Here is a 27,378-nt window from a genome sequence, read left to right on the forward strand (position 1 = left end):
TGCAGCATTTTATTTTTCCATTAGGATTAAGAATGCTTAAACACTGTAAGCACTGATTAGCATTTGTGTATATTTAGGGGTGAGAAATTCAAGGAAATTATACCCATTCTATTTGGGAAGCTGTTGAAATAGCTAGTACTATAATTTTCAAAGTATCAGTTCTCCAGGTGGTACTAAACAATTTCAAGTCACAGATAAAGGGGTACAGGGAAGATGGAAGAGTTTCAGTTTCTAGGGGAATATTTTGTTTTACATTACAATGATAATCTGTCCATAACCTTCTACTTTGATAACATAAACTCTTCAACGTTAACTTTGTTTCGAACATACTGCTTTTATCTTTTCCTATGCAAAAGTCCTATTGAAGCCAAAGGGTCTTTTGCATGAGCAGGGATTGCAAGACTGAGCCACTTACCATTCTGAGAGCCTGATTATACATAGATCTGGATAATGTAGGGGAAAAAACCCAAGAAAATATCAACTCCCATGAATTTTAACTTAGTAAGAGATTCAAACCAATTTTAATTCAGCACTAAATTTTAGACAGGATCTGTAAAATAGATTTTGATTTTTGCTACTCTAAAATCCATGAAATAAACCTAGTATTTTCCTCTTTGCATTGACTACCAGAATGGGGACACACATAAGAATATTGCATGCAAACTGTTATTACTTTCAGAGACATAAAAGTAATTGAAATAGTATCAGAATAGATTTAAACTAAATAACGAAAACCAAGTAATTGAAAAAACTTTTTTGAAATTACTCTAATCTGAATCAACTTGCAAGAAATCTCAAATCTTCCACTCCAAGTTAAACTATCATCCTGATTTAGTTAACATTTTTGTAATGACTAACAGGTTTTTCCTGACCACCTGAATCATGGAATGAACTCTGCTAGCATATCACAGAATCACAAAATCATCTAGGTTGGAAAAGACTTTGAAGATCATCTACTCCAACCATTGGATGACTGATGAGAATGCAGTACAGCTCTGGCAAGAAAGCTGAGACTGAACTTGGGGCATCATGCATATGTCCCAGGGAGGGTCTTTGGGAATGCAGGTTCTGGGTGGGCTGCACTCAGGAAAGGTAGAGCCAGCATGTCCGGATCTGCCATCAATCTCAGAGCACTGTGTGTTCATCCATCGGTCATCACACAAGGCACCACGCATAGGCTTCATAAGGTAGAGAGATGGCTTTTTCCTCTTGAGAGACTCCAAGTGGAGATTTCCAGCCTGCTGGACTGATTCTAGTTTTCCAGACTGAGCTCTTAATAAATAAACATTCAATGTTTGCACATGTTTTAACTTCTCTGTCAGACAGGAATACATGTAGAGAAGTGCTGAAGTGTACATAGAATTTTTATGCCAAAGGACAACCTCTAATTCCCATCCACTTGTGGCAGACACAGAGGCCCCAGTCTCAAATTTGGTTTTCTTCCAGATTCACCTGAAGTTTTCATAGCAGTAGGTTCATCATTGCCTATTATTTTTTTTAAATGCCCAAGAAAAATTAAGCATTTTATTGGCTTTTAAAAATCAGCCCCGTGGGACATAAAGCACAAATTTAATAAAGCAAAAAAAAAAGAAAAGTTCACTAGAATACTCTTGTGAGAACTGAAAGTAGCCATGATACATGGAAATTCCTACCAAGATGCTCCTCCTGTTTGCCACTGAGAAAAAAATTATTCTGAGCTGACCATGTTCTTTCTCATTAAATGTATAATAGGTCCCAAACCCCAGCAGTCTTTGGAGTCATTGCTCAGGTCTGTCAGTTAAGTAAATATGCTCATCAGAGGATCTAGCAGACACACATAGATACGGTAGACATAAAGTCTGTTCCCCTTGAAATCAATAGGAAGGTGGTTGTTAGAGACTACAATTGAGTTAGAGTTTCATTTAGGGAATCTGTGGTAAATGTTCCCACTACTACTGCCACAGGGGTGTAAGAAATTATACGATGGCAGTAGCTAGATCTCTGGCACTATTAATGGCAGAGCCAGCTGAGACATGCTACAAAAGGCTTATGCATGCTCAAAACTGGAATACTAAGAATAAATCTGTCCTCAGCTGGAGAGGGCAGCCTGACCTGCAGGCTCTCCATTTATTTCAATAGAATATTGATTTAAAACTGGGACAAGGATTCGAAAGCCTTCTGATGCTAAATGTAAAAAGTCATGCACAAAGTTGTACAAGGAGAAATATGTTTTGGTGTCCCACAAGAAATCTTTGATTAGATAAATATGACATAGGGAATGCCTTCCCATCCTTTTTCCTACCACAGAACTGTGGAATTTAAAGACCAGCTCACTGCAAAACCTCACTGAGGAAGAGGATATACCTGCTGCTGACGTGCCAGATCGCACGCATAGTCTCATTCCAAGGGCAATGAAGTCAAGTTTGCATCGAGACCAGAGAGAGCCCCACAGCACTGGGATCCAGCATGCCTTCTGACAGCCAGCATGCCTCCTGACATCCAGCACATTTCATGACAGCCAGCAGGCCCCACAACAGCCAGCATGTATCCTGATATCCAGCATGCCTCATGACATCCAACAGGCATCGTGACATCCAGCATACTTCCTGACATCCAACATGCATCGGGACATCCAGCGTGCCTTGCAACATCCAGCATGACTCCCGACAGCCAGCACGCCTCGTAACAGACAGCACATCTCCCGACAGCCAGCTCGTTTCCCGACATAGAGCGTGCCTCGTGACATTCAGCACACCTCCCGACATCCAGCACGCCTCCCAATAGCCAGCTTGCCTCGCAACATCCAGCTCGCCTCATGAAATCCAACATGCCCCGTGACAGGCAGCATGCCTCCTGATATGCAGCACACCTTGTGACAGCGCACACACCTCCTGATATCCAGAATGCCTTGTGACAGCCAGCAATGACTCCCAACAGCCAGATCGCATCCTGACAGACATGAATTATTGATACTTTATTCTCAGCCCAAAGTTGTATCCCCAGGTATGGAGATTAACCTATACAGTATAGTCAATGCTCATTTATCTTAATGTGCAAAACAAGAAAGTATATAGGCAAGTATGGATTGCATGTTTCTGCTTTTGGAGGCAGAGGAATCTGGTTTTTTACATCTCTGCTTATCTTACACAACCTACCCCTAATTAACACTGGTTAGTCGAGTACAGAGCCGTGCAGGCTTCTTTGCTGCACATCTAGCAGCAGCAAGGGTAAGACTATTTTGTGCACACAGTGATACAGCAGAAACTTTAATCCTCATGGTATTTAAATGCTAGTTTTTAAACTAAACTAAACAATGCAAAACATTGAAGTGCAGTATCCCAAGAATATCAACTAACTTTTTGACAAATTATTAAACTACAATCACAGAAACCAGAGATTGTAGAAGGGAAACCAATTGAGCATTATATAATCTCTTTATGCCATACATCTTTTCATGACTTATCTTCATATATTTGAATTTTATATAAACATATATGCACTATATATGCATATCTGCAAAATAAGTTGCATAATTTTGAATTTGCATAATTCGTACTTTAGTGAAACATTCTTTTAGTTTGGTACTCTTTAACCCACAGCCTATTTAAGGGAAAAAAATCTGTCTGTTTTAAATCTGAATCATCCCATTATTCTATGATATTTAGTGTCACCAACGATAATAACACTTCTTAACTGAGCCCATTGCTGCAATTAATTTCATTTTCATGGTACCCATGAACTCCAGTATGCATTCCAATATAGCTTCACTGTAAGATCTTAGCCTTATTAAAATAATACAATTTTTTTTTCTCCTGTGAATAAAAGGATGCTGACAGTGGCTACCTTCCTACACATTGTAAATGCACAACCATCTCAACTCAGACCTTTATGAAAATATTCATATATAAACATGAGTGTTGCTTGTACTGCAATTCTTTAAAAGCAACTTCTGTCTCACTGCAGCCATTCTGTTCTGTAGTAGTATAAGACAATTTATTTGTGAAAATATATGTATCTACTTTTTATTTACACATACTGGATTCTATAACATGAACTCACCTAATTTTAATTATGCAACATTACTTAGCCATACAGATGACTGAGCTCCCCCCATCTAAATCGTGAATATGAGCACCTCAAAAGATTTTTTCTATTTTAAGTGAAGATAAGTTACCACATTAAAAATAAATGAGCTATTTTTGTCTGTTGATTGGACACTGAGTACACATAATAAATCACCAAGAGCATTGTATGCTAGTCTATGTGCTAACCTTGAGTTGCAGTTTATCTATTGCTTGCAATTCAGAAGACAATAAGGTATTTTACCCAATCAGCTGATCAACTGAAGGAACTCAAAAGACTGAAACAGCTTTGAAATACACAGGCTTTTAGATATCAAATTACCTCTGGAACCCTCTACCCAGAAGTAACTCGAACAAAACCCATTTGAAATACAGCTTCAATATTCAAAAAAATCAATAATTTAAACCACAGGTTGAACATTTTTACTGCTTCCACTGCAGACTGTCATTTTTTGAAATGAAAATGCTAATGGCACCAAAGGGGAAAGCTCCAGCCAGAAGAGATACATGTGTGCAGGCATGGATTGGCTAGAAATGCTGGTTTGCTTTCCCTCCCCCAGTTACGTTTACATAAGATCTCTTAAAATAAACAACACTCATTTCTATTGTATCGAAAATGTTTTTCTCCGTTGCATTTCATGTTTCTGTCCATAAGAGCTTAGCTATATCAACACTTCACTGTAAACATGCATGCTGAATGCAAATACTACATCCTCAATTATGCCATTAAGTCATATTATTTTGAAACAGGAAATAATGTCATGCTTTTGAATACCAGATAGCACACTGTGAACTCTTGTATATAGATAGAAGATCAGGAATATAGGTGATGTTGTGCTCCAACATCTACATCAGAAATGGGAAGCAGTCCAGTACATCCCGCAAAAATCAAACAAATATGGATTGTCCACTGCCTGTGATAAAAGCTCATTTAAGAGCAGAAATGGTTGGTTGACAAAAGACTTCTTAAAAGACAAGGAACATACATAAGGATAAGGAAGAGGCATGGTGGGAATGTGAACCTTTGAACATAATTGAAGCAAGCTACACATGGAGGATGTCTAACACAAAAGGAAGTCTCTCCTTCGTATGAATTCAACCATCACACATATTAGTAGTAGAGCTTGAAATCTGTCAGTCTCTTCCTGTAGAAACCGTTATCTTTTGGTAATTTAAATCTCATTAAATCCTTGCACTCTCTGGCACTAATTTTTTAAATTGTGTTAAAGAAGGAATGCAAGAAGCAAATCAAAACCCCCAAAAGCAATGAAACAAACATCACAAGACAGAGCGTAAATATCTTCAGGTATGCAACTCTCAAAACACACCAAGAAAAATTTTTGTTATGGTAGCAAAGCATCACTTTTAGTACCGAAGAGAGGGGCATAAGAAAGAAGCTGTAAGATTTATGTTCTTTGGTTTATAGTTTTAATACTTTACTCTCAAATACATTCTTACTCTCTCTTTCATATACTTTTAGTTTTCTCCAACAATAGAGTTAGAATGGAAAAGAAAATGTAGATGATATTATGACAATGAAATTGCTCAAGTAGAGAAAACTATGTATTTGGATATATACCGTTTTACTGTAAAGTGAAGATTATGTTTGCATTTCCAGGTTAAGCTTTCTGTTTCTAGAAAAAAAAATATCATATATTCTTACGAATTTTCTGACTGATAGATTTGTTCAATTTTAACCCAAGATAAATGCAGATTTTTAGCCTGGAATAAGAAATGACAAAATATAACCATTAAAAAATGTGATGTTCAAAAATTCATACTCCAAAAATTCAGACATGGACTCCAATATTCTGCTCTCCCTAAAGGCACAAAACTTTTCTGGATATGAAACAAAAAAGTCATAAATGTAAGCAGAAAAATTCATCTGAGTTTAAATATACCCAGAAAATAGGAAAATAAGATTTTGTTTATTTATGTGTTTGAGATCTGCATTACCTTCATGTGAAACCACCTATTCCAGGTACTCCTGGCAGTCTTTAAAATATACCTCCTACACAATAGCAGCAATCGACTGACCTTCCGAGAACAGTGCTCTTGGCAGCAGCATAAACTTAAACAGAATAATAAAAAAACCAGTAGCAACTAGAAACACAATATTCACCCTTTCCTCAATTCTGGCAAAGCTAAGGAGGAAAACCAAGCTTTTTAAGTTTGTGCATGGAGTTAAGACACTCGGGCTGTTATAGATCACCCCAGGGCAAAAACTCCAAGCATATGCAACATTCAGATGCCCTGCCAGCAACCCCTTCCCCTCCAGTGTACCCAAAACAGCCAGGATGGGCTGGGCGCATTTTTAATTCCTCAGTGAGGCTCTTCACGGCATTCAAGCCATGAAGTTTGTCACTACTTACAATATTTGGATAGATTTAAGACCCCGTCCTATATAGCATGCACTGGCAGTATGTTAATCTTGAAATATAAGGCATTGATATACTTAGCAAGGCCTGCATTCAGAAAATAAAAGGAGTGTAGGCTTCTGGCTCTTATCTGCTGTTGCAGCTACAGCCTGGAATGGAACTACATCCCCCAGCCAGAAGGACTAATAATTCTCTTGCCGTAGCCTCTGGATGTTTCCTCTAACGATCCCAGCATTACTCCTATCTTGTCTGGATTGACTTTTGCTCAGCATGCTCTCAACCATGCCCCAGTCTCCCACAAACACTGAATAATGCAATCAACTGCTCAAGCTAAATCAGCCAAGAGTTATAAAGCTGAGTTTCGACATATTGAAAACACTTCAATCAATGTCACTTTACTAAACCTTCTCTATGGCTTGATATACACATTAAATAAAAGGGTGGCAAACAGGAACCCTCCTGAACTGCACAGGGAGAGAACCATCACAGGCAATAAACCTGAACATAACACCGACAATGTGCCGACAACAGGCTCCTCTGACTCCATTGTTTAAGCATGATGTTTGAAAACGGACAATGAAGATGCTTTGGGAAAGAATGCATTAGGGACATTTGGGAAACGTTTCCATTTTTTATCTATTCCACAATAAAGCACAGATAAATTATAAAATACAGATACAACTGCATATGAAAAAATTAATACATTTTTTAAAACCCATGATCTCTCAAAAAAGTTAGTAATTTGTTGTTTAACAGCAGCATTATTGCCACACAATTTTTTGTTATTACAGATTTTGATGTTGCAATAGGGCTTTACATACATACATTTACTATATCATGTGAATTACCAGAAACATCCTCTTCTGTTTGTGTGATTTATTAAATCATAAATCATAATAATGTGCCAGAAATTCTTTTTGAAGGACGTAATAAGGTAACAATTATCCTCTGAACTACTTTCTCTGTCTTCAGAGAATAAAATGCATTAGTATCATATCTGTTTGCTGCCCCATGATAGAAAATGAAAGCAAGTGTGATGGTTGCACTGTATGCTTTCAGTTCCTGCAGTTGGCTGAAGTATTCTTTGTTCCTGAATGTGCTGTCAGAGAAAAAAAAGAATAATTTCTCCAATAATTTTAAGGAACAATCCTTAAAAAACAGTAAAGAAAAAAATTCACCAAGTTTGGTTTTGAATATGAGCTGATGGATACGGAAAAACATACACGTAAATATCAAATATAAATTTAAAATATATTTTATTTAAAAGCAGATTAGCTACATAGGGCCTCCCTGCATGGTTGAATCAATGAATTACACCTTTTTCATTTTATGCAACAATTCACTGAATCTGATGCAGGGGAAACATAGCATTTTATTCTGTGAAAATAAATAAATTCTGAGCAATGTTACAATTATTGGTATAACCCCCTCGGAGAAGACTTAAGGCCTTCTAGATCAGCCTGTTAGTGTCTGGAGTCCCATGTCTGATAAACTGGCACAATGAGAATGCCCTCAGCGTACCATGATTTTGCTCAATTATTTTTGAAGGAAAAATCATAAAAATTCACAACGCAGAGCGTGCTACATAAAGGTATTATTAACTGTGAAGGTGCAGGAAAGTAGAAGCAGCAAGATCACAGGATAAAAACGGCTCCATTAATTCCAAGAAAGTATAATTTACTCTCAAATGCTGATTTTTTTTAAAAATCTATTTCTATGGGAGAATAAACATATTTTTTGTTTAAATTAAAAAGAAAAAATAAAATCGACAGTTTCAGCAGCAATCCTGATCTAGAATTCACTCTGTTGTCATTTTTGTTCCAGGAAGACACTGTTCCTGAACCACATATTGCAAATGTTATAAAGTAAAAATGTGGGGACCTCTGAAACAATATATCATTTCCAAGAGTGAAAGTGTATATTAAGCTTCACATTGCTCAAGTGACATCAAAACATTCTTAACAAATAAATATATATACACATACTATTTTTGGTTGAGGTCATGATATACAAAAGTGTCATTTTTTTCTTAGATTTTGCTGATACACAGCTCAAAACTAAATCTTGGCAATATGTGAAGACCCAGTCTTGTACCGTGCTCTGCTGGTTCTGTGGGAAGCTTACATTTGTAATTAATTTTAAGTGCATGTACCACACTATTTTACTGAGTTATAAATTTAAATCACAGAGAATTGATGCTTTGCTGAATTGGTGTCTATACTCCTGTACTGTCCAGATTCTCACTGTTTAATACTCCCAACAGTTTCGGGTCAGATTCTGGAATACAGACACTTTCATTAATCATATTATACTTACAGATTTTGCATACACATTTAATTCAGAGCATCATTATGACCTGTTCATACTCTGTCACATCTAGGGATGGACACAATGCCTAACGAAGATTCAGAACACTATATATGATGGTTATGATGGCTGCCGAGCATCCTTATTAAGATCTATACATTTTCAACATCGACATACAAATAGAATATCCTGGGAAACAGTATAATTTTGTGACTCCACTAAACAGATCACAATACAATAGTTACACAGTCAAATTGCACAGTTCGGTGAAGTTCTTTATAGAAGAATTTTGGTACTCTGTATTTATCTGAAGTCCAAATTCGGACTAAAATGAGAAGAGCACATGTCACTGCTTTTCTAATATTACATGCTTTAACCTTATTTTATTTACAGCTTCCAATAGCTTTCAGTTAAATTTCTCATTGCGCCCGCTGCCACGTAGCTGAAGAAGGCTAACAAACCCCTCAGTGTTCACATGACAACCTTTGTGCAAACGCATCCTTATTCTGTCATCTACTGGCAGCGTGCTTCCCAGTCATGTTCTCTGCCAGTCCTTACCAGTTTGCCAATTACACAAGCTGCTTCCCAGACATCAGACAAAAATTCCACAAGACTGCTGTGCAAGCGTACCCTAATTAACCATCAGCTTAATTAGACAATTTACTGTGTAATTAGCAGGCAATTAGTCAACACCTCTCAGATCTTATTGACTGCTGTGACAGCCTTCCTTAGTCTACACATTCCCATACGCTTCCACGACCATGATCCCAGCCCCATCCTGTACGACAGCAGCCCTTGCAAAGGAAGGGAAATCATATTACATAATAAGGGAAGAGGGAGAAAGATCAATATATAGCCTGTTCATTTATTGAACTGTCTTCTAGCCAAGACTTTCTTTTTTCTAGCAATAGAAGGTCAGCTGCTAACGAAAAAACATCCAGCTATAACATTAGTTTATTACTTTTTCATTTGTAATATGTTTTAGGATTTTTTTTTTTTGACTCTTATATTCCACTGAATTATCAGAGAAGTCAGGCAAGCAGAAGTTAAGAAAAAACAAAATTGTAAACTTACTTACATATTGTAGGTTTAAGTATATGGCTGAGGAACAGTGAAAAGGTGCTGATAGCTGATTTTGAAACCTATAGTTAGCATTGTAATTAACTGCTTCATGGCCCCAAATCCACCAGGAAAGTCAAAGTAGATTATTTTAAAGTATAAAAAGTCAGTACTTGATAATAATTCAATGACATTAGTGTAATTCAGTAGAAATAATTTTTTATAGTATAAAATCCTCCACACAAATCTAAAGTTGTATGCTCTTATTGATACACTATGTGAGAACATACAATTAAAGACTATCATAATATGTACATTAAGTGAATGTTAAAAAAGTGTGTTTCTATCTCCTTTTTCTATAGACCAAAACCTGGATTTTGCAATTAGCTGTGACAAAAGCATTTTGGATAATTCTTAAAGTAGTACTTCCAAAGTTCATGGGATGGACACACTTGTCTTCTGCTGCAATTAACTCTAGAAGATTTATTGACAAAAATCCTACACTTTCTGACTGAAGAATGGAGTCCCATAAAGTCACAATCGCTATTATAATGAAATATTTAGGTAATTGTAAATCTCAAATAAAGATATGAAATGTTATTTAGAATATACTCACATACAGCTTTGCATTAGTAATAGGTATTTTAACATAAAAACCTATCAGGTTTTTTAAACATATGGAACTTCATTCTGCTTTTGCAACAACGTCAATCAGGAGTAAATGCAATTATATCACCATGAAATTCAAAAATCAGCTCTTTGCTTTCTTCTTGTGTGGGCAAATCAGATGTTAAACACAACCCTACCAGTTTAATTTACCAAGTGGGAACTCAAGACCTGAGATAACTTGAGCATTTAGGAAAGCATGTTCTCTTACATAAAGGCTACGCTGTTATAACCAGAATCTCTTGAAAAATTATTAAGATAAAACCCTGTAAACCTGTGTGTAGAAGCATACGCCAGTTTAGAGCTAGTTATATCATTTCAGCTTATGTCTGCAAACTTTTAAATACAAGCTATACACCACCACATACATGCTTACACTGATGTAAGACTGTCAATGTAGAGTCAGTTTGGGCCCGCATTTCTGCAAACATGTTGCAGGTTGTGTGGTCCAACTGGGAATCTTTGGGCAATAGGCCAAAGATTCAGCTCTCTTATGTTTCTCTTGGTGGAGATGGGCAAAAGCACTCATCCAACAGCAGGGCAACCATTTAATGTGCACAGATCAAGCAAAAACAACTAGCTGGTGACCAGAGATCTTCCCCAATACATTTGGAGCCTGATAATGTTAGTGGCCAGAGGTGGGGTCCCAAAGTGTCACCTAGAGTCTTGCAGAAGCCAACATTTAACCACAGCAATGAATGCAGGCCTCAGCAAAGATGCTGAACTGTAAATTAGAGAACTGAAGCATAAAAACCACTTTTCCTGTATTCCCCTTCAGCATCTCAGTAGAGCTACTGAAGTCTGGATTGCATTCTGGATTTTCTTATCATTAAAATGTGAAAATGAAAAAAAACCCCAAACTCTGACACACACACACACACACACTTAACAAAATGGGGAGGGGGGGATTCAGTGGCTTGACAGGAGGGAAACTTCTGAACTATATAATGGCAAAATAAGTATTTTTTTCCTGAACATCTGTGGTTGTTTATTAAATGCATCATGACAATCCAAAAAAATAGGCAAGTTTATGTAATTTGTGCTAAGAAAAGTTCAAAATGTTAAATATGGCCTTACACTGTGATTCTTTTAGATAGGCATTTAAAAATATAACTATTAATAAAAATAAACTACAAGTTTGTCTAATAAATTATTAAATACATTAATGCCACAACATATGCAGTTGGTTTTTTTGAAGAAAGAAAAAATACTAAAAAGAGTTTGCAACAAATCTGAATTGAGAATGAAACTTAAGTGTGAAAATTATAAATTTCAGAATTACACTTGGTAATTTCTAGTTTACATTGAAATTGCCTTTTTGACTGAATTCCTTTCTGACGCAAAATTATTTGAGGTATTGCCAAGATTACCAACAACCTTCCAAGGGTATACAAAACAACTACAGCAATTGATATCTGAATAATATTTTACACAAGTATATTACGTATTTGCTTTTTAGAATCCTGTTTATTTAGGATGTGATGTTAAAAAAGGTGAAGTACTTCAGATACATTAAGAGCTGGAGAATCTCAGCAGTTTTGGAAAATCATGCATGGCTGCACTCTTTGTCTCTCTTTTGTTAAATATTGCAGATATTTTCAGAAGAATAAGGTAAATAAAGCAAAGGTAGTAAAGAGCAAAGCAGCTTCTTCAACATAAAAAGGAATACTGTTCAGATTTTTAGCCAGCTGTGAAATTTGCATCCATTTTGGTTGAATGGTTAATAGTTGCACTACAAATAGAAATCACATCTCTCTATTACTGGTCACTTCCAGAACACCACATATTATGCTGAACAGCAATGAACACTCCTACTTTTGGCAGATATTTTTTATAGAAAAGCTTAAGTAGCAAAATATTCAGTACTGCAGTCTTTATGCTCTTCCAAACTTCACTGCAACTGCTTCTCAGCTATGCCACTCTAAGTGCACAATGAGTTTCATTAAAATATAAACAGTTTTCAGATTAAAAACTACCTAAAAGACTGGTTACAAATCTTTTAGCCTAATATATTCGAGATTAAGGTTAATGATCAAATTTACACTTTGTATATGTTAGTGCATTGTTCCTCTACTCTTTTAAACTATTGGGTCCAGCAGAAAAAAGACATGAAAAAGAAACAATCTCTAAACACTGTAAAAAACAAATAGATGAACAGAAAATGAATCTTTAGACAACTACATAACTGAGGAACCTGTAGCCTACCAAGAACCAGTTTTACATATGTATCTAGCTTTACCTTTGATGGCTGGCTTCGTGTCCAACCTTGAGGAAGGTACATCATTGCTGGCTTAAACACTCTATGGAATTTATGAAATGAGTTCAAGAAGCATAGGCCGTAAAAGTTACAGCTAAGCTCGCTCTGCCTCATGAGGGTGAATGGAAGGAAAATAGAAAATAAGGAAAGCATCCTACTGATCTCTGTAAAAATCTGTCCTTTAGCACAGATCAGGTTTACTGACTCAATGCTCACACCCTTGTGTGACAGATCCCTCTTTGCCACACGATTTGAGGTACTCCAGCATGAACTTGTGCATAACCACTGATGCTTCGAGGTGCATCTGCTGCAGCAGGGACTTACCCACAGCCACCGATGATTCGAGGTATACATTCTCCAGCATGGACTTATCCAGTCCATTGTAGACCTATCTAATCCCTTCAGAGGTACACCTGCTGAGGCACAGACATAACCACAGCCACAGACACTTTGAGATGTACCAGTTTGGGTGTGGACTTATTCACAGCCACAGATGCTTCAGGGTGTCTTGCTCCCACGTGGACTCATTCACAGGTCACAGTCCCTTCACACTGGAGTTCCAGCCTGTCCAGTACAGCAGCACAGAAACAGCAGTGATGACCTGGCCATCTGCCAGCCCAGGCGCATCGCCATTGCCGTTATCAAAACGTTCCCAGGCACAGCAGAGTAAGATGATAAGTAGAACAGCAAGCAGAGAAAGCAAAAAAGCACCACTAACGAGCACTAGACTATAATATACAGTGAGGCAAACAAGCCTCATGACAAGCACAGGAGCCTGCCAATTAATAGCTAAACCAGTAATAACAGCTACAAATTTGATCTAGCACATTCCAGTCAAATCTGTCATTACCTCAAGCCCTTTGAGCCCCATGTTGGGCACCAAAAAACAACTGTCATGGTTTAACCCCAGCCAGCAACTAAGCATCAAACAGAAACTCGCCCACTCACCCCTGGTGGGATGGGGGAAGAGAATCAGAAGAGCAAAAGTGAGAAAACTCGTGGGCTGAGACAAAGACAGCCCAATAGGCAAAGCAAAAGCCGTGCATGAAAGCAAAGCAAAACAAGGAACCCATTCACCACTCCCAGCGGAAGGCAGGGGCCCAGCCACCTCCAGGAAAGCAAGGCTCCATCACACAACAGCTACCCAGGGAGACAAATGTCATAACTCTGAACATCCCCCTGCTCCTTCCTCTTCCCCCAGCTTTATATGCTGAGCATGATGCCTTACGGTGTGGAGTATCCCTTTGAGTTAGGGTCAGCTGCCCCTCCCAACTCCTGTGCACCCACAGCCCACTTGCCCGTGGGGTGGTGTGAGAAGCAGAAAAGGCCTTAACTCTGTGCAAGCACTTTTCAGCAAGAACAAAAACACCCCTGCACCATCAAGATTGCCTCCAGCACAAATCCAAAACACAGACTCATACCAGCCACCATTAAGAAAATCAACTCCATCCCGGTAAAAAACCAGCACAGCCTTCCACTGACGAGTTCTCACACTGTGCTCCGTGCCTTGAGATAACACACTTCTCCATGAGAGACTCTGTGCTGTGGCTCTCATTGCAGAAGAAATGCAGAATTTCTGCAATATTTAATGCTACAGGAAGAGCGGAACTAAACATTTGCCCAGAGGTTTAATTTTTATCATGTACTTGTAACAAGTTTTACATTTCTAAAGTAATAAATACAATCACAAAGACATTTTACAGACAGTTGTTAAACTCTTGCTATAAAAAGGCAGTTCATGATCTTCAACATTCAAATTATTATTTTGCCAAAATAACCAGACTTACTAATGGTAAAAACAGATTATTAAAATAGTCCAAACTACCTCACTTGCAAATTCATGGGTGTCAAGAAGCACGCCCACAACAATTTAAGGTGTACATCTACTTAGTGCAGACTTCAGCTATGCTAGGAAGGGGCTTGGTTTATCAGTAAAGACTTGATTAAAGCGCTCAGTTCCGGACTCTTTGGTCTCTCTGCTTTCACTGTGCTGTTCGAGCTATGCTACATCTCTCCAGACTAGGATACCTCCAGGGTGAAGATCTGCCATGCCTCTACAGTCCCAGATGAACAGATTGAGAAGGAGGAATGGTCAAAGATATCTTCTCCAGCTCCTCAGACAGGAATTTTGAAGCTATTAAAGTTATTAGCCTCCAGCTTTTTTATACTGGGTCAGGGATAGGGTAAAACTAAGTAGATATGAGATCTGTCCCTTAAGTTGACCATATCAGAGAAATACTTTTTCTTGAGGAAAAAGAAGAAAAATTTGTTTTCCTGCCACTTTCTCAGATTCACAGAATGATTTGTTCCTTTATTGTAGCCAAATAACTTTTTCTGTATAAAAATTTTCAAGTAAAATACAATGGCGTAGCTACAGCATTTAAAAAAAAATAATAATTACATTACATGCATTTCCCAACAATAGTCTTTTACTTTCCCTGTTAAACTTTGCTGATTTTATGCAGTGATTCAGAAATGCAAAAACTGGGGAACAATAAAGCTGGTGTATCTTATTAAAATGCTTTCAGAAATATGGAAAAAAGTAAGATGCATAAAGAACTCATAAGAATATTAAGACCAATAATAATAATTTTAAAATTTCTAAAACCAAAAAGTATTTTAACTCAGAGAGTTTTGTATGCTAAGGAGTCCTGGAAAATGCCCATTTTCTGTTCAAAAATAGTAGCTAATAAAAGTTGTCTGATGTTATTTAGTAGAAAGGCAAACAGTCCTTTTTATATTTGACATTAACAATCTGATCATTTGTCTCCCAAAAGAAAGCCCATACAGCTTTCATACAGACCACACAATAAAGAATAGTAATATTTCTGTTTACTGAGATATCAACTGGCATTTCGTTGCAAGTCAATGGTCTATCTTTGCTACAGCATACTAGACCTCAATCTGGCATCTACAAATGTCAAAAGTATAAAAAAAAATTATAGGATGGAAATCAAAAGCATGTTCTAAATTCCTTAAAAATGAAACAAAGTTCACCTAAACATATTTGCTGCAGAAATCAGTACAATATTCAGCTGTCAATCTTGAAAAACAATGAGGGAGCAATGCTGCCAGTAGGACAGGATAATAACATTTCAAGCAGATGTTCAGGCAGGGCTCTAATTCTCACTGAACTCCCTTGGTAAGCATTTAATTTCTTTATCATATGCAAGCTAGGCAAATTGTACTTCATCAAAACTGTATTGTGAAATATTAATATTTCATATTATAGCAAAACTCCATAGAATAACCTTTGTCATATTAAGAACATCAGAATTTCAAATGTCATGGTTCTGCATTTTAATGCATCTTAAATAGCTTTTTGGCTTGGCACCATAAATTATAACTAGTTTAATCTAAATTACTATGCTGTAATATCATACAAAAATATACATTCTGTAATACAGATTCACTTCTGTGAAATACTAATGTTATGGAAAACAATGCGTCATTGTACCATGATTTTTTTACTACCTTCAATTATGAAGCGAGGTACACACAGTGTAAATGTACAGAGAGGAAACTAGTTGCAGCCTGAATATGTATATTGTAGTAACAGCACATAGAAATGTGATATATCCTGGGTAAATTAATTAATTCTCTACCAGCAATGATTTTAATTTAGAAATGGTTCCGAAAATGTAGTGTAAAATCTACATCAGTGAATTGTATAAGCATATATTATGGCTGCAAAGTTTTCTCCACTATGGTTTAGTTCAAATTTAACCTACTTTTAATTGTAGCTTTGTTTTTAAAATCATCCGTGCAACTTGCTCCATATATAATGAAAAAAAAAATTAAAGATTAAAAATGAAGTTAGTCTGCATGTTGATTTCTGCCAGTTCTCATAATAAAGGCAACTGTTTCCACATTATTGAAAGTGACAGCATCACAAATCAATGCATGTCACAACAGAATAAAGACAGATGTGTCTGATTAATCAGAATTAAATTTTAGAAGGAAGCATCTAAAAATCAAAGCAAACATTTCTGCTATTCCAGTTGTTTTTTTCTTCTTCCTAAGCAGTTCATACAAAGCAGTGAGAGAACAACAAAGCCTGAATTCAGTTGATAAAACCCCAGTTTCTGCTAGAAACTTCTCACGGTGGTAGTGGATGTAGTATAGAGGTGTGCACACTTCATATAATGTCTGACTTATTTTGATACTATGTTTATACAAACTATCTGAATACAGTTTTTAAAGCAAATTTTGTGTACTAAACAATATTTAAGTAATAAACTAGCTCCGTATAACACTTCTATTAAAAAACTCCCACTCAGTTATTTGTTTAATTAATGCAGTATCTCTCATTCTGCAGGTAGTTTTCCGTTCATCTAAGCTCTGAAAAATGTAATAATTGGTATTTATTTATTGTGGACTCTACAATATGCAACTCCCCCATTTCCCTGTGATATGCAGCTCCCCCATTTCCCTTCAATAGCTTGCCAACAGAATTTACAAATAATACATTGCGGCACAGAGTTATCTGAGTAAGACAGAAATACTATTTGAACCAACAGAGCAAAGAGCTATTGATCCTGCAGTCAAAAAAGGGAAGACATGAATGTAGGAAAAGGTGTGCGAAGGGACTTTATTCTGCTACCATTTGTCTCTCCTAGTGATAGCCCATTTTAAAAGCAGTTATTCGCATTTCTGGAAAAAATCAAATCTACTTGATACTAAAGCAGCTGTGAAGAGATGTTTAATTAGGTAAATAAAATTCTGCAAGTCACTATCCTCCTCACAGATACCTACACACACAGCACCCTATAATTAATATTTGCATTATGCTATAATACCCAGTACCTTCTAAAATATTTAAAGTACAGTATACTTCAAGGTATAAATACTGTGAAGGAATTTCAGCTATTTCTCATGTTAGCTCTTTTTTTATGTTTCAACAATAGTACAGTAGTATGCAAGAACAAACTTTTGCTGAATCACTCAGACTTGAAATCCTCACCCTACAAACAGAAAATGCTACGCAGGTTGTCATGAAGGCAATTATGCAGCAAAGTATGTGGGTGTTTGAAAAGGGAGTGAGCACAGCACGAAACAGTGCTATGCTAACTCCCTCTGTGGCAACATCTGATGCTTTCAAGGTAAGGCCAAGACAGATGAGAGTTGGGAAGACTGGGGGAGTAAATTATGGTCCAGGGCTAGAACTGCAGCATTGCTATCCAAGAGTTCCCCCATACAAGAGAGTATGGCCTTTCATGGGCTGCAGGGATCCCTAGTCTAGCATTTTAGAAGAGTTTTGTGTGGTAGGTAGTGAAAGAGGGAAAAGTTCACATGAAATGAATCCTCTGTCTTAGGAGAATCACAGATCTCAAATCCTTTTTATCTGTGTCCTCGGATCTCTTTCTTCCAAGATTTATCCTGCTTTTCTCTCTGATCTTATTCCATCACACAGTAGTTAATGCATGGAAATCTGTGGTTAGGCTGTACGTGCTTTTGACTAGCTATATGTCACTCAAATATAGCCTGCATCAGTCACTTTTGCTAAAGTGCTAATGGATGCCCATGGTCAAAAGGGAGGTCACTGGTTTCCCCATCAGTGACTGAACACAGTGGTGACTTCAGTAATTGGCTCTGGAAGAGGGAGCATTTCTCCTGCTGCTAACCTCTCCAGTGCCACACAGGCAGTTTATGCTTGGCCTTTAACTATTGCAAATAAGAAAGAAGCTCACAAGTTAAACCTAACCAGGACAGATAAAATGAGGAGATGAGGGATGAACACAGAATCCTGCTTGTATCATACACAATCAAGGCTGAAGTGGAGAAGCTTCAGCTGCCTACAAAGGTGTAGTGAGCTCCCGTCCCCCCAGAAGCTGTTCCACTCTTGGGAACCGTACTGTATGGGGAGCAGCTCTGCCTTCTCCCACTGACTGCAGGCCTAAATCAGGAAATCTTTGTTCCTGGTTCTGTTACTCAGTTAAATCTTTGTTCCTGGTTCTGTTATGCAGTTAGCTGTAACTAGCTGGGCAGGACAGCTCAGTCTGAAATCTCTACTTCTATAGGTACTGCAGCCCAAGGAATCATTCTGCTCCCAGCTGAACACGGCACAAGATTTATGTCTACATAATCAGAAGCTAAGTATTTTTTTAAAAAGATAGCACATTATGCCAACCTATATTATTCCAAATTCTCTACCAACTCCTTGTTTTAGCATTAAGTCAACAAGAGCAGTATTTGTGCAGTACCTCACTGAGCTTCTCCTATTTGAAATTTTTCTTTTCGTAGCATTAATTACCATGCTACTGTTATAAATAAAAGTAATTTTATTTCTGCAGCACCTCCTAGCCAAGTATCTCAAATGATGTCACAAATACTAAGGCTTAACACCTGTGGGAAAAGCACTACTAGGAAAATAGATGTAGAAAATCTAGGTAGTACTTGGGTGGGACATAGTCTTACTGCACACAGGAATATATGATTCAGGAGTTGAGGCACCAGAGAAAGACTACTGACTCCTACCAAACTCTAGAAGAAAGCTTAGCTAGAAATAATGATCACTGCACTAGAATTCATCCAAAGCACTTCTCTAAACTTCTTCTCTTTAAAATAAGCATTACCTGCAATATTTTGCATATTATTGCAATAAATATTATTTTTAAAAATCCTATTTTATAACTACTCAAAGTACTTGCTTTTAGCAGCGCTCTCACTTGAAAGATTGAGTCACACCTCCAGAGCATGGCATCCAGTGGAACACTTTGCAGTCGCCATTTGAAAAATGACTCAGAGTCTGCTGCTTAGTGGAGTACCAACATCACTTCCTACAACAGGCATGTCTCTCCTCCTGAACTCCCACCCAAGCTGGAACTCAGCCAGTGTCTGTTTAGCTCTTGAGATACACAGTAATCAACGTGCAGTCTGGCAGGACTGTGAGCATACCAGCAATAAATAAATACATCTTAGTACTTGCTATGAGTTGACTTTAGCCTAGGCACTGAATAATTACAGCTGATGGTATGCTATACACATAAGTCAGTTGTAAACATACTTGAATGACATTTCTGTTTTAATAAGAAACTCTGTGAAGTCAAATGGAATATCCATCGCAATCCAGAGGAATACTTACTTCCTTAGGGCTTCTTCAGGTCTAAGTGCCAAAAGAAGCCAGTCTGACATATTTTACAGTATACTGTAGTAATACAGCACCTTGCCCTTAGACCTTCCTCATATTAGAGAACCACCCTCCATAGTTAATTTACTTATGGTACTTACCCATGTAGATGTGGCAGAGTAACAAATCCACCTTTTCTCTTCTGCTAATGTCTCCATCCATCAATAAAGTTTTACATCCCATCTCCGAACCAAGAAAAAAAGCCCCTTGTTTCCAAATTAATCTCAAGAGCTCTCTTCAGCCCACACTACTGTTTGCCACTGGTTGACAACACACAGCTGTTATTCATACTGTTACTCAGGCCTATGCCTAAAGATTTACTTTCAAAGATCTTCCTCTCTTCACAAGTCAAACTATATCTATAACCCAGTCCAAATCCTGTTTCTTTTCTCTACATTTATCAAAACTGTTGTTTTCCTTCATTGTCCAAACTTCTTGCTCAGTCTCATTTTGCCATTTTGAATGTAGTAACAAGAAACCCATCCTGAATGCAATTCTCAGGTCAAACAAGCAATTACACACTTTAAATCTACACAGAATGCTTTGTTTTAGGTGCCACACTGAGCCATAGCCTTCAAGGCTTAATTCTAACACCTTCCTCTTCCGCTACATGTTACTGAAGGTTTATGTCACTGTACTACAAACCTTCAGCACAACTACTCTTCCCTCTGTAGGGCTGTTTTATGTTGCCTCCATCTTTCTCTTCCACTAGCCACCCAGCCTCAAGCTTACACCCACATTATCACATTGCAAATGCAGCTCAGTTTCAATGGCTTATCTTGGCAGTCCTTGGCATAGAAGCTACCTTTCAAGATTTGTGTAATAAAGCTGTTACTCATTCCCTTTGCATTCTGATCCCTCACAGAAAACATTTTCACTGCAATATTTTAAAAAAGGACTATTACCCTTACTAGTTGGCTGATATTAAAAGGCTGGGGAATAAAAGGGAAGAATGTAACAGCAAACAAAACCAGAAACTGTGTCAACCTTTACATTGCACCCTTGGAACCTCTCAGACTAATTGACCTCTACAATGTACCACAGCCTTCCCTGCTATGTTTATGCTAGCTAGATTTAATAGTGACATTCCCAAAAGATTCAGATTTTTCAAATATACAAAGAAGTGGTTACATAAATATACCTTAAAATATTTCCTTACCTTATCCAGGGAGAATGTTTTAGTGACAGCAAAGCCCCATCCAGTTTCAAAAGCTCTTCGAATCATTGAAGAACTAGTAGTAGGGGTTGCACTGGCAAGGCCAAAAGGATTTAGAAACTTCAGTCCAGCCATTTCTACACTGATGTCTACTAAATCAATAGCAGTATAGAAGAGTGGTAGTTCTGGAACAGTAGAAACTGCAACACCATGTAAGGACTGTAAAAAACAAACAAAAATCACAGAAGTTTTTGCTGATTCATTGTTACATAATTTATTATTACCCCTGATAAGGGAATAATTCATAAATAATAACCCAAAGCTTAAGTATTCTGTGTTCAGACTCGCAAATCAGCAAAGCATTCAAACACTTGCATACATATCTTCTGTCGAAACAGCATTCATGCTGAAATATTATGCCATGCTGGAAATAACTGAAGAATAATAATAATGGAACAAGTTATTCTACATCCTGTACTGCTAGCCTGGTTCAGTCTAAAGGTTTGTTCAACCATTGTGAACAGCCAGTTCTGATCCCTACAGCAGCCAGCAGCAGCGAGATTGAAAAAAAAAAAACAAAAAACAAACAGGGTATGCACAGAGAGACCCTTCCTAGTTTTCTTCCCAGGTGCCAATCCATAAAAAGCATAGGGACTTGTGAAAAATGAGAGAGGGCATCCATGTGCAGGATCACTCAGCCGTAACTCAATATATTTTGAACTCCTCCACCTTTTTTCCCGCCGTTTAAAGATTTTATCTACCTACACAATGGGAAACATATCAACATATGCAAACCCATTATTGTTTTAATAGTTAATTGCTTTAACATGAATACTTTAAGGGTTACTAAAATTAGGCTCTGATTTGGGTTCAAGGAACAGTATATGCATTATGGCTGTGACACCACAGTCACTTTTGTTTTCATTTTAAAGACACCCTCTCTCTGAAGAGTCAGTGAAAAGCTTTCAATGTAAATGCTGCATCTAATACTGTAAAAATTGGAGAGAGAAAATCTTTCTCCATGTATGGATATTGAACAGCATCCTAATCAGGCTGTGATAGGTAGAATTAAAATCTTTGCTCACTCTGATGGTTGACTCAATAAAATCACAAAGAAAAAAGCAGGAATTTCTAACACAGAGAAGCCCTGCACAGTCTGTGTTCCTAAAAAATGCCAGCATAAGATCACAGCAGTTTCATCTGTTGTTAAAATGAAGATTTCTTCAGCAGGACAAAAAGAACCGCTACTGGAGGTGAGAGGAAGATTTTTTGTAAGAGTAAAAACCTGAATCACTTACAAATTGCTGACTTATGGACTGGGTTTTTTTAAAGGAACTTATTTACCCCATTTTTACCTGTGAAAGCTAATAAGCATGGATGGGATGAGAGGTTTTTTGTTTGTTTCAGTGCCTTCTGTTTCTTAGGCTGGTTCAAAATCTGAGAGTTCACAAGTCTGTTTTGTTTTGGAACTGCCTGGACTCATGTATCAGATTCTGACTCCGAAGGTCCCATTGCTTGGATAGAGAGAATACATTTGGGGGACAAATTTCCTGATGGCTTAAAAGCACTGAGAGCAGTGGAATTGTCCTAGCCTGAATGATGCGAACCTGAGCAAGTCCCTAATGGTGGACATTTTGAGAAAATCTAATTTTTAACGATCCCTAACACCAGGGACCAAACTCCCTTCAGTATCACAGCCTCTCCCAGGTAGTAGCTGATGCAGCTACCATTTATAAAAAGCTAGAGATCCCTCATTTTCTCCCTCCGGAGTGCTCAGTCTTGCCTTTGTGTCATACTCCCATAGGGCTGTTTTCCTATACCAGAAGAATCTGCATTCTTAGAAGACCAAACAGCCTAGCACTCTACATCTCAAAACCTTTTGTTAACTGACAAATCAAAGGAAAAGAAAAAAAAAAGGAAAAAACCCAAACCAAAACAAAAGCATTGGCCTTTGATTATTTTGGGTTTAATTTCAACTTTTTAACTTTTTCAGTCTTTCTTATCTAAAATTTTAACTGCAAAATGTTGTTTGCAATGACAAAACAGAACTTCATGGATCATATGACTGAAATGAAAGCAATTTTAAAATGTTAGCACTTTTTGTCTCCTACATATTTGGAAGTGGGGAAATCTGCTGAAATCAACACTGATACGCTGAACTCTTACACTGAACTCTTTGATTTTGATTCTGTAAGAATGACAGCAAAGACAGACTTATGGATAGGTTTTTGGCCAGTTCCACTCTATGTGCACATGTGAGTAATAAATGTAATTTTCCAATGTGAAAGCAGTTATTTGTTAATTCATTTGCTATCCAGAATTGTTCAGATGTTCACTGTGAATATATTTCAGTATGTGGATTGCTCACAAACTATTCATTGCTTGTATAAATGCCTATAAAGATTGCTATAAAGATTGCTATAGACAAACAGATTAAGTGTTTAATATGCAGGTTAAGTTACATTATATTGTTTCTTTTCTTGAGCAGGACAATCGAATCTCGAAAAATTGTTCTCACCTAAAATCAGTGTTGCTTGAAAGTGATTCTTAACTAGAGACCCCAAATGAGCTTCCTGTGATAAAACAGAAAGCAAACTGTATACAAGACAAAAAAATAAAATCCACCAAAGCAGTGAAAGACTTTTGAACCAGGTGGTTGAATACATCCATGCAAAACCAGGCCTTGCCTCCTGCATACCATCATGCAAACAGGGCATAATCCACTTCCCAAACCATATGCAAAGACTATTCTTCCTGACAAACTTCCCTCACAAAGAGAAAAACCACATACAATTCCACCCCAAGACACTCAAGCACCACAAGATGTACCTAATGGTTTGTTAACGATGAGGTGGCCCAGGTGGAGGTGGCACTGGGAGGATTAAAAAAGATTTCAATAGAACCAACTAAGTCTTTAAAAACGCACTGGGGCAGGATGCAGCTGAAGGTTCAGTAGCTATACATCCTCACAGATTTATCTCCCTCTGTCCTATCACTTCCTTTTTTGCTCTATTTAGTTTTTGCTGGTTTTTCTTTTCAGCACAATGCTTATAAAAGAAATAAATTTACTAAGCCCTGATGTGTTGTTTTCTACAAAGCAAAACTTTTGGCAAACTAAAATGTTTTATAGCTTCCTGAAAGTAAAATCATCTTTATAATGAAGGATTTCCCTGACATTGCACAAATAGGAAAAGAAAGCCTGCAGGCAAGGGTTTATTTATAATAACTCTTCCCTAGATTTTTAAAAATAGAGGACAAGAAGTGTGGCCCATTCTTCCTCTAATTTGATACCAACCAGCTGAGCTAACAATATTACTTATTGTTCCAGTCACGGCAACTTTTTGGACACTGGAACAGAGTTGTGAAAAATCCCCAGCACACTGCATGCAGCAGCCCCACCTTACTCTACCCAGAATATGCCTAGAGGCAAGTGCAGCTCAGTCTGTAGTGTAGGGCCGAGAGACAGGAACTCAGCTTTAGACCTGATACAATTTGTGATGCTCATTTTCTTCAGATGGAGAAAATTCTTAACCACAGCAATATGCACTAACTCCATTTTGGGGGCTTAAACAAAGACAGGCTGTGAAAGTGAGTAGTTCTATTATTGTTATTTTTCAGGGAAAGCCTTCTCTACAAATCCTACTGCCTGGAAGAGTTTTCCTGAACACTTTGATCTCACTCCTGCTTTCTCTGGTTTTAAGTCTGATCTTAAAACATATCTTTTCTCCCTTGCATGTGCTTCTTCCATCCTCTCTCCGATTATTCAATATTTAACTTTGTTAAATACGTTTAACCTTTGCTAAATATGTTATTTCATACCATCTCAGAATGTTTGTGGTTGGAAGGGATGCCTGGGGACCATCTAGTCCAACACCCTTGCTCAAAGCAGGGTCAAGTCGAGCAGGTTGCTCAGGACTCTGTCCAGCTGGACAGAGATTTTCTAAGCTCCTTCTTGGCTTTGGCTTTCTGCTGCTGGAACAGACATACTGCTTTACTCAGTGGTAAGCAACTAAAATACCAGGTTTCCTGCACTTGCATTTAGTGCACCTTTTTGCAAATGGTGCTTTGTTACTCGTATCCATGCTAATGTTTCATATGTTGTTCTAGCTAAACAAAGGGACATTCAATTTTTCCTTTGGTTATCCTGAAAAGAAGCAGACAACATAACTAACAGCTTCAAAGACTTCCTGGGAACCACCCATCTATGGTATTGATTATGAAATAATGTACATTCATGCATGCTTGAGGAATATATGAGAATGGTCAAACTTCATAAAAGAATCAACAACTATACTCTTCACATGCAAAGCCCACATATTTTTTGGCAGCACAGATAAAGAAAAAATAGCAAATATACAATACTGGGTCCAAATAACACAGTGATGTGCTCAAAATTCATACTGAATAGCGTCTTGGTGAAGTGCAATTTATATCAGTTGAGATCCAGCCCTTTATTCTTTAAGCATATCATGTACATTTCAGGCTAGGAGAAATATAAAAGAAACTGTCCACGCTGGGGAGATTACAGTAAAGAAAAAATAGATTTAAATAAAAGAAAACATTGTGAACCAGAGAGAAAAAGCCGCTTTTTAAGAGGAATTTTAGTGAGAATAAGATGGCAGCTTGACTGCCACATATGGGAAAACGCTCCACGGGGAAGTGTATGAATAGAGCAGGAGTGAAACATTAAGGCTGGCGCAGTGGTCCAGGAAGAAAATACTGGAAGAATTGCAATGGGAGAAATGTCTTTGCTCTCAAGGCAGGCATAGAAAATTAGAAGTTAGTCCTGCAATAATTGTGACTTACCCTGAATATAACTATTATATTATTAAATCCCATTCACTGATCAAAAAGAAATTAATGGTAACTGAGGCATAGAAGGGAAAAGCAGCCTATATTGCTTCTGCACAAGATCATAAAGTCACTGTTGGACAAAAGTCAGGGCCATTATAATGCCCAAACTAGGTAATCACTAATAAATCACCAAGATTATTTTACAGAAGTTTTTACCTCATCCATGGAATAACAAAAGAAGGTTGAATCCTGAAAAAATGTTGTGAATAGTAGATAGTTGCATGAATTGGGCTGATTCTGTTTGAATCTCTACTGACTTGCAGAGAACTGTTCTAGGAAGACTGACTATATTTTCTAATAGGTTGTACTACAACTATCCTTAGTTAGGCTTTGACTGGTCGTGTTTATAGAAACTAACCTGACACAGCTGCAGGCAACAATTTCTGAGATGAACCTATGCTTCGTATAGTGGGAGGAATATGTTAAGAAGTGGGAGATATTTAGGCAACTAATGATGGAAAGTTTCCAGCATAAGAGCAGCCAAGAAGCTTCTGTAAATAACTCCCAGTTTTGAACATAAGGCATTTCTGCTGGAGAGTCCTTGAGTCTGGATCTCATGCTTCACTTGACCATGTGCCAGAGCTTGCAGTGATTGGAGTTGCAGGGCACATATCAGGCCCATCTGTTTGCTTAGCCTTTTGCCTGGAGTAGGTTGGGATACAAGCAGCGTGCTGTTCAAACAGTCTGCAAGTAGTCAGGATGGGGTTTTTGAGTTTCAGTCTTTGACATGGTCTTGGGTTGGTTGAGAAATCCCATGGAATAGTTTTATTTTGCTAAAGGCTGACTGCATTATTTATAAATCCTGGTTCTGCGATAGTTGGCGATTTTGGAAATGACTACCTATTCCTGTAAGTAAAATGCAAATGGATAGATGGTGTCAATATATTTCTTTAAAATTTAAAGTATACTTGATTCAGATATCCAGATCACAAGAAGGTTGCTTGTCTTAGAATCTCACAGTAGAGAGAAAATAAGATAGTGTGTAAGGGTGTTTTTTCATTTGATATAGGAAGTTTCCAGAACACAGGGCTGTGCATTGAACGCGTGCACGCACATCTGCACAAAGGCATGCACGCATACATATACCTACCCCTATAAAAATCAGGGTAATACCATCCTTCTCTAAACAACTTCTTTAAAAGACAAACCCTCCCCCAGTCATTAAAGTTTCTGCCAGGTTCAAACACTGGTGAAGTAAATTGCCAAATTACAGCACTCTGCACCACAGCGACCAGATTTTACAAGGGCTGCACATCCAAATAAATGCCCCTGGGCAACCCATTCATCTAACAGCTGGAAAGGTGACACTTGACATTTGGAAACTTTCCCGTGAAGATTGCTGTAAGGCTTTCCCATTAGCTTCCTGGTGAGACTGTAAGGTTGAATAAGCTGCCTTGAAACCTGCAAAGGGTGACGGAAATGCTCTAATATCACAAGCCTGCTTGATTTAAAATTCTAATTCTCAAGCCATGACTATTCAGATTTTTTCCAATGTATTAAATACATTCCGG

At 37.6% G+C, this 27,378-nt stretch overlaps 1 protein-coding gene across 1 annotated transcript in view; it reads right to left on the reverse strand.

Annotated features, from left to right (window-relative positions):
* The window catches only part of DPYD (dihydropyrimidine dehydrogenase), a 349,307-nt gene that overhangs the window by 154,456 nt on the left and 167,473 nt on the right, over positions 1-27,378 (reverse strand). The window contains exon 13 of the mRNA XM_026853962.1: positions 21,017-21,232. Coding sequence (XP_026709763.1) covers positions 21,017-21,232 — 216 coding nt within the window. The remainder of the gene's footprint in view (positions 1-21,016; positions 21,233-27,378) is intronic.

Source organism: Athene cunicularia (assembly GCF_003259725.1).
Source record: "Athene cunicularia isolate RWA chromosome 8 unlocalized genomic scaffold, athCun1 chr8_part1, whole genome shotgun sequence".
In the NCBI taxonomy this organism is placed as follows: Eukaryota; Metazoa; Chordata; class Aves; order Strigiformes; family Strigidae; genus Athene; species Athene cunicularia.